Raw genomic sequence first — 17,947 nt, forward strand, 5'->3', positions numbered from 1 at the left:
AGCCACAGAGGAATTACCACAGCCCCCCATCCCCTCCCCGAGCCTGCCTGACTTCTAGGAATGGAGTCGAGTCGGCCCAGCCTCGCTCGCTTTCTGTTCCTCACTTGTTTGTGCTTCTGTACTCAGGGGCGCAGCTTTGGTTTTAGAAGTGGGGGGACATAATTTTTTTGATCTAGTCGGATAAACACTCCAAACAGCCTATCCGTCTGCTCGGAGGCGTCCACATGGTCCTAAAGCACACCGTTGCCTCGGTTTGTATCACATTCCAATGATAAAATCAGGGGGGAACAAAAATGCAATTTCAAAAAATAGTGAGTGAAAATTGCGCCCCTGGTTGTCCTGTCATATTTCACAACTCAAAGAACAGCCTTTATAGAAACAACATGCTATTCTCTCTCTCTCTCTCTCTCTCTCTCTCTCTCTCTCTCTCTCTCTCTCTCTCTCTTCTCTCTCTCTCTCTCTCTCTCTCTCTCTCTCTCTCTCTCTCTCTCTCTCTCTCTCTCTCTCTCTCTCTCTCTCTCTCTCTCTCTCTCTCTCTCTCTCTCTCTCTCTCTCTCTCTCTCTCTCTCTCTCTCTCTCTCTCTCTCTCTCTCTCTCTCTCTCTCTCTCTCTCTCTCTCTCTCTCTCTCTCTCTCTCTCTCTCTCTCTCTCTCTCTCTCTCTCTCTCTCTCTCTCTCTCTCTCTCTCACGGCCACACAGCTCCATAGTCCACTCCAGGCACAGTGTGTGTTCATGACTTGTTAAAATCTATTTTTTTTACGAGGGGCATCAGCTACTTTGCTTCAGTTGAAACTGATTTAGTGACAGAGGGAACTGAGCCCGGACCGACGACCTGGAGGCTTCAACACCTGAGATGTGACTACCTTCTCATTGAGATGTGGGTATAGGAGGGGTACACCTACATAGGCATGAAGTGTGCATAACATAGACTACGTGAGCCTACACACATACTGTGAGACGGACACACACCACACATGGACATGAGCAAACACACACTAAAGCAGACATGTACCACGTACACAACAAGCATGCTGACACATGCTGTGTTGTATTGTATTGCATTGTATTGAATTGTATTGTATTGTAATGTGTTGTATTATATTGAATTGTATTGTAATGTATTGCATTGAATTGTATTGTATTGCATTGAATTGTACTGTATTGTATTGTAATGTGTTGTATTGTAATGTATTGTATTGAATTATATTGTAATGTATTATATTGAATTGTATTGTAATGTATTGCATTGAATTGTATTGTATTGCATTGAATTGTACTGTATTGTATTGTAATGTGTTGTATTGTAATGTATTGTATTGAATTATATTGTAATGTATTATATTGAATTGTATTGTAATGTATTATATTGAATTGTATTGTACTGTATTGCATTGAATTGTACTGTATTGTAGATGATTGAAGGTGTCCAGCTTACTGGGATGCATGTGAACCTTCACACCTACTGTACATTTACATGCACACCTATGATTAAGTCAACACACACATGCGCGCACACACACACACACACACACACATTATGACAGTACAGTCCAGTAGACTGAGAGACTGACACGTGGCGTCTTCCGCCCCCATTATCCCCAATGAGTCACTGATCACTATTTAATTATGTGGAATGTTACAGAACGACTTGGCAGCACGGCATGACCAAGAGCCATAAAGGTCAGAACCATAAAGGTCACATGTCCTCAACACAGAACATGCCTATCTACCTACTCAGGATTAATAAGTTATGAGAGAGCGAGAAAGAGAAAGAGAAAGAGAGACATGGCTGGCAATAACAGAAGCACTGAAGATAACAATTATGTCCCGTCATCAGTTCAATGTGGTGTTTCTGTGTCTATGACCTTAGGTGTATAAGTACATGACCTTACAGTATATCATAGTTATAGTTAAAGACCCAACACAGACGTTTTTATATCAATATCAAATCTTTCTGGGAAACAATGAAGTACCTTTCTGCAATACATTTCAATTCAAATGGGAAAAATGTTTTTTTTTTAGCAACAAAAATAATTCTCAAGCTAGAATTTAGTCCGAGTGGGGAGGGGAAAACTGACAACGAGCTGTTATTGGTGGAGAGGTTTGCCCATGCAAACCTGCTGATTAGAAAAGCCTGTGTAGATTGTATTTTCACCCAGAAACTATCAAGAAATAAAATGTCTTAATACATTTACAGTGTGAGTTTCATCAGCTGTTGTACAATATGATATAAAACACCACAGGAAAACTGAATTTTGACTGCACTGGGCCTTTAAAACCTCATCATGTCCAACATCACAGGCCTTCCATAGCCTGGGTCTTGTTCATTTGGGCATGCAACGGAAAACGTTTGCAAATTTCTTATTGGACAAGTCCTGGTAGTCCTTCCCTGTTTCAGTATGTTTTTGTCTGTTCGCTGCCTCATGACCACAACCCTGTTGTCTTTGTATCAGATGACTTCCTCTCACTCAGATGCGAGATCCATTTCAGACAGGGCAAGCCAGCCAGGGACTCTCTCTCATACAGTTTCCTGTCACAAAGAGTCAGCCCCCTAACCCAAATAAAAGGTAGGAGGGAAGAAGGGAGGAGAGAGGCATTTTGGCAGATAGAGAGAGAGAGAGTAAGGAGGGTCCACTGTGAGCAGGGGCTCTGTAGGTACCCTTCCCCATCTGCTTTCGTCCTCCTCTTTCCCTCAGCCTTCTGCTGACTCAGTAAGAGAGAGAGAGAGAGAGAGAGAAGGAGAGAGAGAAGGAGAGAGAGAAGGAGAGAGAGCAGGAGAGAGAGAAGGAGAGAGGGAAGGAGAGAGGGAAGGAGAGAGAGAGAAGGAGAGAGAGCAGGAGAGAGAGCAGGAGAGAGGGAAGGAGAGAGAGAATGAGAGAGAGAGAAGGAGAGAGAGCAGGAGAGAGGGAAGGAGAGAGAGAGAAGGAGAGAGAGCAGGAGAGAGAGCAGAGAGAGGGAAGGAGAGAGAGAAGGAGAGAGAAGGAGAGAGAAGGAGAGAGAGAAGGAGAGAGAAGGAGAGAGAGAAAGGGAGAGAGAAGGGGAGAGAGAAGGAGAGAGAGAAAGGGAGAGAGAAGGGGAGAGGGGAGAGAGAGAAGGAGAGAGAGAAGGAGAGATAGAAGGAGAGAGAGAGAAAGAGAGAGAGAGAAGGGAAGGAGAATGAGAGGAAGAATGAGAGAGAAAGAAAGAGAGAGAGAAGGAGAGAGAAAGGAGAGAGAGAATGAGAGAGGGAAGGAGAGAGAGAAGGAGGGAGAGAAGGAGAGAGAGAAGGAGAGAGGGAAGGAGAGAGAGAAGGAGGGAGAGAAGGGAGAGAGAAGAGAGAGGGAAGGAGAGAGGGAAGGAGAGAGAAGGAGAGAGAGAAGGAGAGAGAGAATGAGAGAGAGAAGGAGAGAGAGAAGGAGAGAGAAGGAGAGAGGAAGAGAGTGAAGGAGAGAGAGAAAGGAGAGAGGAGCAGAAGAGGGGAAGTAACAGGCCTGCCCCCTCCCCCATCCCTTCCTCCTCTCCCCTAACATCCAGTCTGACATATCACACACTACAGAGTGTTGTTTCTTTCTACACTGGCTCCAGACCCAGCCAGGTCTGGCCTCTAGCTACAATAGGAGAACAGGTCCCAGGTCTGTTTGTATAGCCAACTCCTATGGTCGTTATCAAGCCCAACATATTATATTGCAGGAGTTGGCAATACAGCACAAACAGATCCGGGGCCAGGCTATAGAGGGGAAGTTCTGAATAAGACAAGTCAGGAGGACACTGTGATGATGAATGGAATCTGAGAGGAGATCAGACAGAGAGTAGTAAGGCCTATTAACATGTGCGCGCACGCACGCACGCACGCACACACACACACACACACACACACACACACACACACACACACACACACACACACACACACACACACACACACACACACACACACACACACACACACACACACACACACACACACACACACACACACACACACACACACACACACACACACACCTCCCTATGGTAATGACTGGTCTATTTATTTCCCTCCTGTCAGAACATTGCTCAGTATAGTTAGTTGTGATTTTCCAAAAACCTTGTTACTGGTGAACTGACCAGCTGAATCACAACACAGCAGAAAACATTGACTTAACTCAAAAGCAACATTGTTTTTCTCCATCTGTACATTACCGTCGGCCGTCTGGTATTTTCCCCCTGGCAACGAGAACACTTCAAAGAGGGCCACAATCAGAATCAGACTGCATGTTATCAATAATAATAATCATTCATTCACTCATCTATTTCTATGGCACTTTTCATGACAATGACACTTTAAAATGCTTCATCACCAAACCATCAGCCAGATGTTTCTCTGAACTGAGTAACAGGCCAGATTGGTTTGTATTTAACTTCTAACCGATGCCTAGTCATCATTTTCCGTCAATGACTCACTTTACCTGAAACAGATAACTTAAAGTGAGAGGGAGGGACACAAAACAACAGCTGACTGGCACCGGTAGGTAGACTGTCTCTGTCTACATACTGTAAAAATAGACTTGATGATCCTTTCTCAGTTGAGGAAGGGCAAACATACCACAGGACTCCTCCCAACGTGACGGGATATGAATCTGATCACGAGCAGAGAGCAGCCATGTCAGATGGGCTTTTCCAGTTAGCAGGTGTGTGTGTGTGTGTGTGTGTCTGTGTGTGTGTGTGTAAGCCTATGATGTGGGGATGAAGGAAAAACTGGTTTCCTGGACCTTGCCTAGAAAAGGAAACTACTGGTAGTCAGTCTGAACAGGGCAAAGAGAGAGAGAGAGAGAGAGAGAGGGGGGGTGGTAAAGAGAGAGAGAGAGAGTAAAGAGAGAGAGAGAGAGAGAGAGAGAGAGAGAGGGGGTGGTAAAGAGAGAGAGAGAGGGGGGGTGGTCAGAAGAGAGAGAGAGAGAGAGAGAGAGAGGGGGGTGGTAAAGAGAGAGAGAGAGAGGGGGGTGGTAAACCAACCACGAGAGAGAGAGAGAGAGAGGGGTGGTAGGAGAGAGAGAGACAGAGAGTGAGAGAGCTGGAGAACCAGCAGATGTCAGAAATGGGAAGGAAGCCGATGGCAACAGAGGCCGACGGAGCAACCAACCACGCGGCAGCGCTGGTTAGGAGCTAGCACACTAGTGTCATGCTGGTTACCAGCAGAGCAGTGGCCTGTGAGAAGATTACGGAAACAGCAGTGTCAGCCTGGAGGCTTTTACCTACCTACCCATCTCTATCTACCTACTGTATCTACTGTATCTATCTATCTATCCTCACAGACAGATAGCGTCTGAAATGGCACATTATCCCCTATATAGAGTACTTGTTTTGACCAGAGCCCGATATGGCAGGTTTCAGGGCAGGGACGGGTTGTTGTGTGTCTGAGTGAGACTGTTCTGCTGTCACCCAGCCAACAGTGTCCTGGTAACAGCACAGACTGCATGGGCATCCCTGTCACAGAGCCAGGGCACACACACACACACACACACACACACACACACACACACACACACACACACACACACACACACACACACACACACACACACACACACACACACACACACACACACACACACACACACACACACACACACACACACACACACACACACACACACACACACACACACACACACACACACACACACACACACACACACACACACACACACACACACACACACAGAAGGAGTAGGGCAATGAAGAACAGCTTGTACCAACCAGGAGTACAGGACAGACCAAAACATAAAATAGTGTCTAAGGCTCTGTCCAAAATGGTAACTTATTCCCTTTATCATACTGCACTACTTTTGGCCACACCCTATTCCCTATATAGTGCACTCATTTTGGCCCATAGGCAATAGGGTGCCATTACAGCCTCGCCCTAAGGGCGTGAGGGAGTGCGCACGGAGCTATGTGGATACCGATACAGGGATTGTCTCAGATTAAGTCCCAGTCATACTGTCATTAAACGGGTTGGACCAGGATGACAGCTGAGAGGCTGAGCACTATAGGGCTCCTTCCATCGTGGGTCGACAGGGATCAGCCTCCCAGAGAGATCCACCAACACAGAGAATAATTGAAAAGGTTCAGGATTAATCAAGCATTCGCTAAATTCCTTTGGCTATGGACTGGAATAAAAGTTTTTGTAGTTTTTTGCAAAACCCTCAAATAGGGTATCACCGTAACATCAACAAAGATACAGGAAATAGAGACACGACAATGCCTTGAGCCAACCAGCCCACAGTTTCACTACAATAATGGGCTATTGCAGCAGGGAGTTGGAAACTGAACCACCTCCACATTTGAACACCTATGCGTTCCCATAATGTAATTTGAGGACACAAGTCTGGACAGGGTTTGGGGATCCACGGCGCATTATGTTCTCGACGCGTCACAAACCCTCACACACACAACATCTCCCCTCTCCCTGAAAGCCTGTCATTACAGACACACACAGGCCTCTTTTCTCCCTGACATGGGAACAGGAAGACAAGGGAATCTAAAATGAAGGAGGAAAAAAGGAGATTGTTTTTGAAAGGAAATGAGGTTGAGTGAGCCAGAGTTGAGGCTTTGGGACGGCGACAGACGACATTTCAACGTTGTCTCGGCGCTGTCCCCGAGGCCTTCCCCTGTGGGACACGGTGCCACAGCGCCGCCACAGCGTTGCAGGACGGTAGTTAGTCAACAGCGGTCAGCGACCCGCTACGAAAGAAAACAGCGCCGCCCCTTTATGATCTCGAGTTCACTTCTTCTTCTCTATGGCAACTGTCTCGTTGTGACAAGTGGGGTCGAAAGGCACGGCAACTTTTAGTTGGCATTTTAATTATATAAAGAGTGCTGTAGTTCTCCTTTATGTTTTTAAGCCCAATGAACCCCTTCACCCAAGAGGACCTTCTATCTCCAGACACCTGTCACTGTGAACCCCTGCACTGCTTCCCTTCCTTACCGTTTCTACAACTAAACCATGTTGGCAGTCTGCTATACAGGTTTTACAAACCCTCACTTAAAAGAAGACACCTGCAGTGTGCATTTCAAGTGGAAGTACCTAAATGACCATTCTTTAACCACTCAACCTCCTGTTCTAATCTATTGCATCAGTGACATTGAAGGTTACATTCATAAACCTGGAAGTTCGTCACTTCAGCTAAACAAAAAAAAGACAACTTTTCAGAAACTCGTGGCCACATTTGATCGTAAGGGAAATGAGTACAGTGATTATGGAAGAGCTTACCAGCACTCACACATTTCAGCATGTGAAACTGACTGCAACTATCATTTCAGCGCGTGAAACTGACTGCAACTATCATTTCAGCGCGTGAATCTGACCGCAACTATGATTTCAGCATGTGAAACTGGCTGCAACTATTTTAGTAACCCAACCCCACTGGATAAAACCATGCAGTAATATCTCAACAACAAGAGACCTATACTCAGGTTCAGTTCTCTCTCTCTCTCTCTCTGTCTCAGAGAGGAATATGTCTTTACATGTTTTTCACTGAGCTGTCGGCAGAGGTCAATTATTACTGTCTCAGACCGGCAAAGAGCTGGCTCTCAGCAGTAGTGACAGCTCACACACACACAAACACTCCACCTCTCGCACGCATACTCTAACAGGGCACAGTCATGTTTTTCACTGAGCTGTCGGCAGAGGTCAGTCAGTCTGTTTTCTATTGGTCCTACTAAGCCCAGGCAGCTCAGTCATTAGTCATGTGACCGGCAAACCCAGTCAGTCAGCTATTGGCTCTCAGCAGTCAGCACAGTAAGCCCAGGCAGCAGTCACAGTCTGTTTTCTATTGGTCCTATCCTAACAGGCAGCAGTCAGTCTGTTTTCTATTGGTCCTATCCTAAGCCCAGGCAGCAGTCAGTCAGTCTGTTTTCTATTGGTCCTATCCTAAGCCCAGGCAGCAGTCAGTCAGTCTGTTTTCTATTGGTCCTATCCTAAGCCCAGGCAGCAGTCAGTCAGTCTGTTTTCTATTGGTCTATTGGTCCTATATCCTAAGCCCAGGCAGCAGTCAGTCAGTCTGTTTTCTATTGGTCCTATCCTAAGCCCAGGCAGCAGTCAGTCAGTCTGTCCTATTAAGCCCAGGCAGCAGTCAGTCAGTCTGTTTTCTATTGGTCCTATAAGCCCAGGAGCAGTCAGTCAAGAAACAGTCAGTCACACTACTAAGCCCAGGCAAATCAGTCTGAGTAAGCCCAGGCAGCAAGACTAAAAAAAAACTACACACAGAGGTCCAAAAACACACTATACTGTTTTTTTTCTTTCATCTACTCTCCTCAAACATCCCTCTACATCCCTCACTTTGCAATATGACACTTTGTTGTACCATGCAGGCTCCAGTGTGTTTGTGTGTGTGTGTGTGTTTGTGTGTTTGTGTGTGTGTGAGAGAGAGAGAGAGCGAGAGAGCGAGAGCGAGAGAGAGAGAGAGAGAGAGAGAGGTAGATAGAAAGGTGCAATGCATTTTGGGACGTGAGTGGGCGACTCAACAGGCCTAGCTGAGAGACATGGCAGGCGAGGCCTACTTCCCCTCCTTTCACCACCCGCCACTGGATTATCACATTAATGGCAGGATTCCCCTGCCATACATGGTAACAAGTTTCTCCCTATGAACAGACACGGAGGCACAGACAAATCTAACACAAAGGTTGAGGTTGCCTTAGAAATCCGATTATTATCTGTCTGCCCAAGGCTCCTCATCTTTGATGCGCTTTCATCTTTTATCCGAGGTGGTGGGCGAGAGAGGTGAAGGGAGGGGACTGCGCGAACAAGTGGCCGGACATTTTCATATTTTCAGTCTACTATGTGCTTTTTAAACTTCAGCTCCACAAGAATACATCTGACATTTACCGACAGTCCTCACCCCATCACCTCTTGTTTATTAGGGAACAGGGAGTCCTTCCAAGCAAACCATGGGACTGTCTGCACGAGAGACATACAGCTTATCCAGGGAAATGAACAAGAGAGACAGAGGGGGAGGAAGGAGGGTGGGGAAGGTTGAAGCCTGCTCTCAGATCTGTTTGTTTTGTATAGCAGAGTCTAAATGACCTATAGGACTTGGCTATAAACTGATCTGGGATCAGGCTAGCACCAAGTCAAATAGACCTATAGGAATTGGCTATTAACTGAAGAGGACTGGCCATGCCTCAGAGCCTGGTTCCTCTCTAGGTTTCTTCCTAGGTTCCTTACTTTCTAGAGAGTTTTTCCTAGCCACCATGCTTCTACATCTCCATTGCTTGCTGTTCAGGATTTTGGCTGGGTTTCTTTATAAGCACTTTGTGTCATCTGCGGATGTAAAAAGGGCTTTATAAATAAATGTGATTGATTGATCTGGGATCAGGCTAGCACTGAGTCAAATAGACCTATAGGAATTGGTTATGAACTGATCTGGGACCAGGCTATATAGCACAGTGTTGTCTGTCATCTTACCTGTGTTTCTCCAGCTCGTTGTGTGACGATCTGAAAGGGCAAATAAACAGAGACATGGATGAGTGCCTTAGGAAGTAACACTGTAGTAACACTGTAGTAACACTCTGTAGTTACTCTGTAGTTACTCTGTAGTAACACTGTAGTTACACTCTGTAGTAACACTGTAGTTACACTCTGTAGTTACACTCTGTAGTAACACTCTGTAGTAACACTCTGTAGTAACACTCTGTAGTTACTCTGTAGTAACACTCTGTAGTAACACTGTAGTAACACTCTGTAGTTACTCTGTAGTTACTCTGTAGTAACACTCTGTAATAACTCTGTAGTTACTCTGTAGTAACACTCTGTAGTAACACTCTGTAGTAACACTCTGTAGTAACACTCTGTAGTAACACTCTGTAGTTAGTCTGTAGTTACTCTGTAACACTCTGTACTCTGTAGTAACACTCTGTAGTAACACTCTGTAGTAACACTCTGTAGTAACTCTGTAGGTACTCTGTAGTAACACTCTGTAGTTACTCTGTAGTAACACTCTGTAATTACTCTGTAGTTACTCTGTAGTAACACTCTGTAGTAACACTCTGGACACTGTCATTAATACACACCGTCTCATGACCAGGGTGCAGGATGGGAATGCGCACTTGGGTTGTGTTCATTTGGGAAAACGCTTGAAAACTTTTTTTCAATGGGATATGAAAACGAGTGCTTCTGAGGGAGAGTTTTCCAGTTTCAGTATGTTTTCTTCCGTTTTGGTACATAATGAACATGACCCATGGTGAAGGTCAGGAGACAGACAGAGAGAGAACGTCTTGATATTAGGATGGACAGATGAAATGGAGACGTAAAGGGTAGAAGAAGTGTGTGACCTACATAACACGCGGTATAAAGAGGATGTTGGTCGGCCCAAGCCCTTTCCCAGTTGTCCTTCCTCTGCTGTTATATGGGTGGCTCTGCAGCTTTCAACACGTAGGATACGTTCCACTGTTACTTACATACTCTACTTCAATTGCAGGCCACACGCATTGCTTCATTCTAAGTAGCATGCTAGTGTGGATATTGCAACAGGGCCATAGAGTCCTTGATTGTCTAAAAGGTCTTATAAGCTAAACAATCTACAGACCCGTGGGAATTTCATGTTTATTTCTGCATGTTCATCTAGTATTTGTTGGAAATAACACGCAGCGTCTCTGAAGGCCTAATCAGGCTTGGAGAGATTCAAGAGGCTGATGCTTGGAAAATGTGTGTGTGTGTGAGAGAGAGAGAAAGAGAAAGAGAAGAGAGGAGAGGGGAGAGAGGAGAGGGGAGAGGGGAGAGCGAGAGCGAGAGAGGGGAGAGGGGAGAGCGAGAGCGAGAGAGAGATTCCCTCTTTGTGGTCTGACTGCAACTCAGCTCCTCAAAGTGCTCTTAGACTAAACCGCCAGGCAGGGCCAGGAGGGCCAGGAGGGCCAGTCAGGTAAAAACAGCCGCTCACACAAACACCGCAAGGATGCAAAAATAGATGGGAGAGCTGTAGTACTCTTGTGTAACAAATGGTGAAACAAATTTCCCGGTATTAGATAAGGCATACAGCCATGCATTTATTTTACATAAGCTGGAAGGTTAACAACCTCTTGTCGCAGTGCATTCTGGGACAATGCAATGGAAATTCAGAAAGAAGGCTAAATACTAAGAAGAAGAAGAAGGCCTTCGCTCGCTCCCCTTTCCCCCACACCTCCATTTCTGTTTATCTATATATATATATATATATATATATTTATTTTTTTTGTACAAAGCTCTGCATTCGTCATCGTGTGGAAAACTAAATCCTCTTCCCTCGATGTGTGTGTGTATGAAATCTGTCAGAGAGCTCTCAACACACACACACACACACACACACACACACACACACACACACACACACACACACACTAGACTGGACAGCAGTATGTGTATGTCAACAGTCCTACACTGTAAAGGGGTTACTGTAAATTTCACAGTAGCTTACGGGCAGCTCGGTGGCAACTTAAGTCAAATTCTGTCTTTCATATTACAGTGCACCTACAGTAATTTAAATGTGGTATCAAAGCAAGTACTGTGTAATGACACACGCCTTAAAATATGTTAATGACCCAGAAACAACAACATCATACCATATATTTTTGGGCAGATGCACCGGATAGGTGCAGTGATATATGTTGTTTCACAGAGTCAGCCATAGTAGTACGGTGCACGTGGAGCAAATGAGGGTTAAGTGCCTTACTCAAGGGCACATCCACATATTTTCCCCCTTTTCAGCTCGGATATTAAAACGACCTTTCTGTCACTGGCCCAATGCTCTAACCACTAGGCTACCTGCCACCCACGAGTGGTCAAAAGGTTTTACAGTGCCATTCCAAATACAGCAATTACTTCCCGCCCACAATATTTTCCCACAATGCACCATCACGTACAGTATGCTACAGTAAAATGTTAAAAAGTATTTTCCTGTTGATGATACCCCAAATTACCGTATAATTTACAGTTTTCTTTTTCCATTACAGTGTCGACACTGCAGCATACTATTTCAGGCCAGGGAGCTTGGAAGGCTACTAGGACGACCCGCCAATGGAAATGAATGAGAGCACTGGAGTTCATCTTTATAAACAAACCCCTTGGTTCTTGTCCCAATAATACCCTGAAACTACCATCTAGGATGCCAAGGAAATAACAAGCCAAGACACGAACACAAAGACCCCTGCCGTGGAGTCCTCCACTCTTCTCAGCCAATCCCTCTTAAGTGCCCTTGTACTGTCGACTTCAGCCGTGGTTCCCACAGATGTGCAGGGATGGGAGCGGGAAGATGACCTGAATCTGCGTAGGCCCCACTGCCCCACAGCGCACTGCATGAGACGATTGAGCTGATGCTAGCCTATCCTGTGTGCGCCGTCACCCATCGTCATAGTATCCAGGGTGGTGTTCACTAGGACACACAACCGAAAACGCTTGAAAAACATTTTTGCAATGAACAACTTGCCTTTTTGACTGGACAAGTCCAGGTAGTCTCTCCTGGTTTTAGTCAGTTTTCTTCCGTTTTGTGCCTAATGATGATACCCATCTGCACGTATGTGTGCTGCCCCTAGGCCTCTCACTGGCCATGCTCAGTGGAAGGGGGAGGGGCTCAGCCTACAGACACTGCTGACAAGCCCTTTTCACCATCCGACGCCAGGGGAGAGGAAATGCTTTATCTCCTGTATAAGGAAGTAGTCCTATTCAAATTTGAAACATGTGCAAATTGGGGACAGGCAAAGCACGAGGCGACACTCCATGGTTTCCTTAAGCGAGGCACGGGTGAAAGAGGCCCAAAGAGGCCCGGCAGGGAGGCACAGTCCAACACCATACTTGCCTCATACAACAACAACAAACACATGACTTTGAATGTCATATAAACTGTCAGTATAAGATTGACAAATCATCACTAGAGCCGGGACAGGTCTGGTGTGTAAATAAGGCCGACATCAGCCGCCATTTTGGGGATGGATGAAAACAGTCGCTTGGTTATAAGTGCATATTATATGAAGGCCTGGGATGTGCTCGTTTGGTAGCAATGCAGTGAAAATAAAATGAGGAGCTGTATGCATCCGTTTGTTGTTTTTGAGGACGCACATGTTCAAGGATGTAATCTTATAATTGTGTGCATGTACGCCCATGTGGCCGTTGCATTTAGTGTTTGTGTCCCGATTTAACCTCGGTCTTCAAAGTAAACAGGGAAACTCACCCGAACGATCTCCTTTCTATGACACCGATTTGCCTCTGTCTCGTGTCGTGCAAAGGGCATAACATTGCACTGCAATTAATACATTCAATCTAAAAAGGTACGGAGGGCTGCTAAATAAAATGATGGAAACCATGTTTCCATGTGTCAACTAACTTCCACTGATTTGAATGCAGAAATGGGGTTGTACTGACGACTAGCTGTAGTCTGCAGAGCAATGAACTGCTACCAGGAAGAACAGCTGTAGTCTGCAGAGCAATGAACTGCTACCAGAAAGAATAGCTGTAGTCTGCAGAGCAATGAACTGCTACCAGAAAGAATAATGCAGAGCAATGAACTGGTACCAGGAAGAATAGCTGCAGAGCAATGAACTGCTACCAGAAAGAATAGCTGTAGTCTGCAGAGCAATGAACTGGTACCAGAAAGAATAGCTGTAGTCTGCAGAGCGTTGAACTGGTACCAGAAAGAATAGCTGTAGTGTGCAGAGCAATGAACTGCAGAAAGAATAGCTGTAGTGTGCAGAGCAATGAACTGGTACCAGAAAGAATAGCTGTAGTGTGCAGAGCAATGAACTGGTACCAGAAAGAAATAGCTGTAGTCAGAAAGAATGCAGAGCAATGAACTGGTACCAGAAAGAATAGCTGTAGTGTGCAGAGCAATGAACTGGTACCAGAAAGAATAGCTGTAGTCTGCAGAGCAATGAACTGGTACCAGAAAGAATAGCTGTAGTGTGCAGAGCAATGAACTGGTACCAGAAAGAATAGCTGTAGTGTGCAGAGCAATGAACTGGTACCAGAAAGAATAGCTGTAGTGTGCAGAGCAATGAACTGGTACCAGAAAGAATAGCTGTAGTGTGCAGAGTCTGCTACCAGAAAGAATAGCTGTAGTTGAACTGGTACCAGAAAGAATAGCTGTAGTGTGCAGAGCAATGAACTGGTACCAGAAAGAATAGCTGTAGTGTGCAGAGCAATGAACTGGTACCAGAAAGAATAGCTGTAGTCTGCAGAGCAATGAACTGGTACCAGAAAGAATAGCTGTAGTGTGCAGAGCAATGAACTGGTACCAGAAAGAATAGTTGTAGTCTGCAGAGCAATGAACTGGTACCAGAAAGGGGAGAGAAACTCAGGCTGCAGCCAGACCAGCTGTAAACTGAGCCCTCCGCCCAGGCAGGGGCAGGGTCTGCTAAGGCTGTGTCTGTGGGGCACTGTGTTATGTGGACATCTGTGTGAGCTAAGTTGAGTTGGCCACCACACCCACCTGAGTGTGCCACATCCCCACTGTTTTGCTCCAAGAAAACACACTGTGACTGCACCACAAGACTTGACAATATAGGCCACTGACAGATCCTATATATCTCCCACAACATATGATTTATAAAATGAGCCTCTTTGGTGAGGGCGGGTCATATGACGTCTCATATGTTGATGGAGGAAATTAAAATAACTTGCTGAACTTACGAAGAAAAAATGAATTATCAAAGCGTGAGACTGCTTCTAAAAAAAGTTTTGAAGGCACTGCGCAGGACCTATCATATGATATGCTAACCAGCCAATAAAAAACTAGAATGGCCGGTAAATTTAGCGCAGTAACAACAACAAACATTTCTTAAAAGTGGTGTAATCTTTTTTTGCAATTGCCACATTGTTAAATGTTCCTGAAACACAGCCGCACAAAGCAGCCTCAGCACGACAGCAGAATCGATACATTTAACATAATTGTTCTGTTATCTATGTCAGAACGCCGTGTACTGTTACCGAGATGACGACGCGCGCTCGGTGTCATATGGGTCATGGGAGGGAGTGACATAACACAAGTTCCAAAACGTTGCAAATGCAGCAGAAGTGTGCATGTTCAAATCAATGCGTGAATGCATTGGGGGAAAGGGTGAATGTCAGAATGAAGCATGGGTGTTGAAAAAGAAAGTGAGCTTCAAAAGTGATGCTGTACGCGTGGCAGTGTTTATACGACATCTAAACAGTGAAAATAAAAATGGCGTTTGTATGAATGACGAATAAACACAAACAGATCGATGGAAATATTGCTATATCGTTAGAAAAAGGTGTATATTTACCTATTGTTCTGAGTTTTTCTTGAAATTGGTGAAGCTTTCGTTTTCTTTCGGGAAAAGTCGCTATTGTACGGTAAAACAGACGCGTAACCATGTTCTGCTTCTATTGACAAAGTAAACAAAAACAACAGGGTTAATTTCTACACATGTAGGCTAATAAATTAAACGTAACAAGGGATATAAACTGGCGATCACATAATAGAACTGTCAATGCCATATATGACGTAGCCTAAGCCAAACATGTTATTTGATAAAAGTGGTTATGGTTACGTAGATAAACTCGTTGACAATGCTGGAGCAAAGCACAAGATTCAGGACAATCTAATATTGAGTTTATCTACATAACCATTTATAATAAACATGATATACATAATGTATCTTGATAAGAAACTGTATCTTGAACTTGTCCCTAACCAATTTTAAACAAGGCTATAGCCATCAGATAAAACAGGTTATAAGCATTGACTGATCATACTAATGCAAAACTACACATGCACATAGGTTATATCTCAAGACTTGTCCTAACGTGTTGACTAGTTTGTTAATATGCAAGTTATATCTAGGTCGGTCGGTCTGCAATAACATCACCGCACCAGCACAGTATGTTCATTGCTCATAAAGTGACATCATAGCTGCGCTATGGCAGTGCACGTCCACAACTTCACATAAGATAGAATAGAGACCGTTTTAATTTTCCTAACATTAAATACGGTCATTAACCCAGTCAAAGCCATCTGACATTCTGTCAGGGAAATACCTCTGTCTCTTCTTTCCAAGTATTCTGCAGCCTCCAGGAGAATTAAAAGAGAATTAAGTTCCATCTTGTTGACTTGTATAAAAATATAAAATAATATCTATATACACAAATGTACAGCTAATGTAAAAAAAAAATATGAGACAAAAATGAAATAAAAACTAAAACTGTGTTAGGTCGATATGAACGTCTATGTTCAGTTCTGAGTCTTTGGGACTCCCAGCCAGATTCATATCAACTGCACCTAACTAAAAACCTGCGAAGTAAAGGACGGCTGTTCTGGCCAATTAGAAAATAATAACATCCACATAGGCGGGCCCTGAATACGTGCCTTGCCCAATAGGGAAGCTCAGTGACGGGTTTACCAGGAGCATGTTGATACATTGCGAATTGCCTTGTGATTGGCTTGACAGTGATAGTAACAAGGTAGAAGCTATACCCTAGCAACAACGCGTGTGACCCAGCCCCGTAATCGTTCATTGGTCTGATATCTAGATAACTGGCTGTTGATTGGCAGAGGGTACTTTTGGGCGTGTCTTTTTCCTTCCTCTTGAACATTGAACTTGGCTGTTGTCTGGGTTGCCAGTGTGGTTTGCTCTTCGTCAAAAAGTCTATCTTGAATCGTGTAGGAAGTCACGTTGATGTTTGTTGAGCCAACTGCTTCAATTAGACAACTTATTTCAGAAAAGTTTCAGCTCCGGTGTAGAATAGAGGAATGTTGTCATGACATTGTCTAAAAAAAACATGCTACTTTCACTTTAATAAAATATGATACTTTCACTTTTAAAATGGTATACTTACACTTTAAAGTGTATTATCGTGCCAAAAATTCCAGCAGTTACATATGATTCAAATAAAAGAAAACATCTTGAAGGATTTTTAAAAATAGCATTTGGCAACCACAGGATGCTGTTGGAGAGAGAGAGAGAGAGAGAGGAGAGAGAGAGCAAGAGGGAGAGAGAGAGGGGAGAGAGAGAGAGGGACCAAGAGAGAGAGAGAGAGAGAGACCGAGAGAGAGAGAGACCGAGAGAGACAGAGAGAGACAGAGAGAGAGAGAGGGAGAGAGAGAGAGCAAGAGAGAGAGAGAGAGAGAGAGCAAGAGAGAGAGAGGGAGAGAGAGAGAGAGAGAGAGAGAGAGAGAGAGAGAGAGAGAGAGAGGGACCAAGAGAGAGAGAGAGAGCAAGAGAGAGAGAGGAGAGAGAGAGAGAGAGAGAGAGAGAGAGAGAGAGAGAGAGAGAGCAAGAGAGAGAGAGAGAGAGGGAGAGGGAGAGAGAGAGAGAGAGAGAGAGAGAGGGGGGGAGAGAGAGAGAGAGAGAGAGAGAGGGAGAGAGGGAGGTTTAGGATTATTATGAAATGCAAAGACTTGTGTATGTCATTATCTTTTTGAAAGATACATGTTGATAAAATGAACCATTTTAGAATGAGATAGATGACCATTATTAAGAACAATGTATTGCAAAGCCTTCTTCAGGAGAGAGCCTGCATGCCACAGTGCCGCGGGTATTCACCAAGCTGTCTGCACATTTCCATGGCTAATTTTCCCAGTATTCTCTCAACTGCAGCATTTTATGGAAATAGCCCTCAATGTCAGTCAGTGAGTGTCAAAATGACTCTCCAGGTGACATTTCTCAGTGTTTGCCTTTAAGTGTCATGAAGGGTAGATCAACAGAAAATGTACGTTGGTGGTGGTTGTGTGGATATTGTAGAAGAAAGATATTGAACAAGAATTTGGGTAAATATAATTTGGCTAAATGTCATTATATAATTCTGTTGTGGACACAATATTTAATATTTTTTTATGGTAGTGCGCATTTTTCTCCAAAATGGTGCAAAGCAAGACATTAAAATAAAAATACACAACAAGCCCATAGCTTCCTCTCCACATTGCCGTAGTCTGTTATGGTGATGAGGTCACACTCTCCGCAGGGTCACAGGGTGTGGGCCTAGCTGTGCTGCTGTCCCTCAAGGCAACAA

The 17,947-nt window shown here is 44.5% G+C and overlaps 1 protein-coding gene across 1 annotated transcript in view; it reads right to left on the reverse strand.

The window, feature by feature from the left end:
* Nucleotides 1-16,215, reverse strand: part of mxd4 (MAX dimerization protein 4) — a 40,390-nt gene extending 24,175 nt beyond the window's left edge. The window contains exons 1-3 of the mRNA XM_064926645.1: nt 15,977-16,215; nt 15,223-15,322; nt 9,422-9,451 (exon numbers count right to left, since the gene is read on the reverse strand). Of these exons, the coding sequence (XP_064782717.1) occupies nt 9,422-9,451; nt 15,223-15,322; nt 15,977-16,040 (194 nt within the window). The 5' untranslated portion in view covers nt 16,041-16,215. The remainder of the gene's footprint in view (nt 1-9,421; nt 9,452-15,222; nt 15,323-15,976) is intronic.
* Nucleotides 16,216-17,947: the final 1,732 nt, after the last annotated feature.

Source organism: Oncorhynchus masou, chromosome 20, assembly GCF_036934945.1.
Source record: "Oncorhynchus masou masou isolate Uvic2021 chromosome 20, UVic_Omas_1.1, whole genome shotgun sequence".
Taxonomy (NCBI): Eukaryota; Metazoa; Chordata; class Actinopteri; order Salmoniformes; family Salmonidae; genus Oncorhynchus; species Oncorhynchus masou.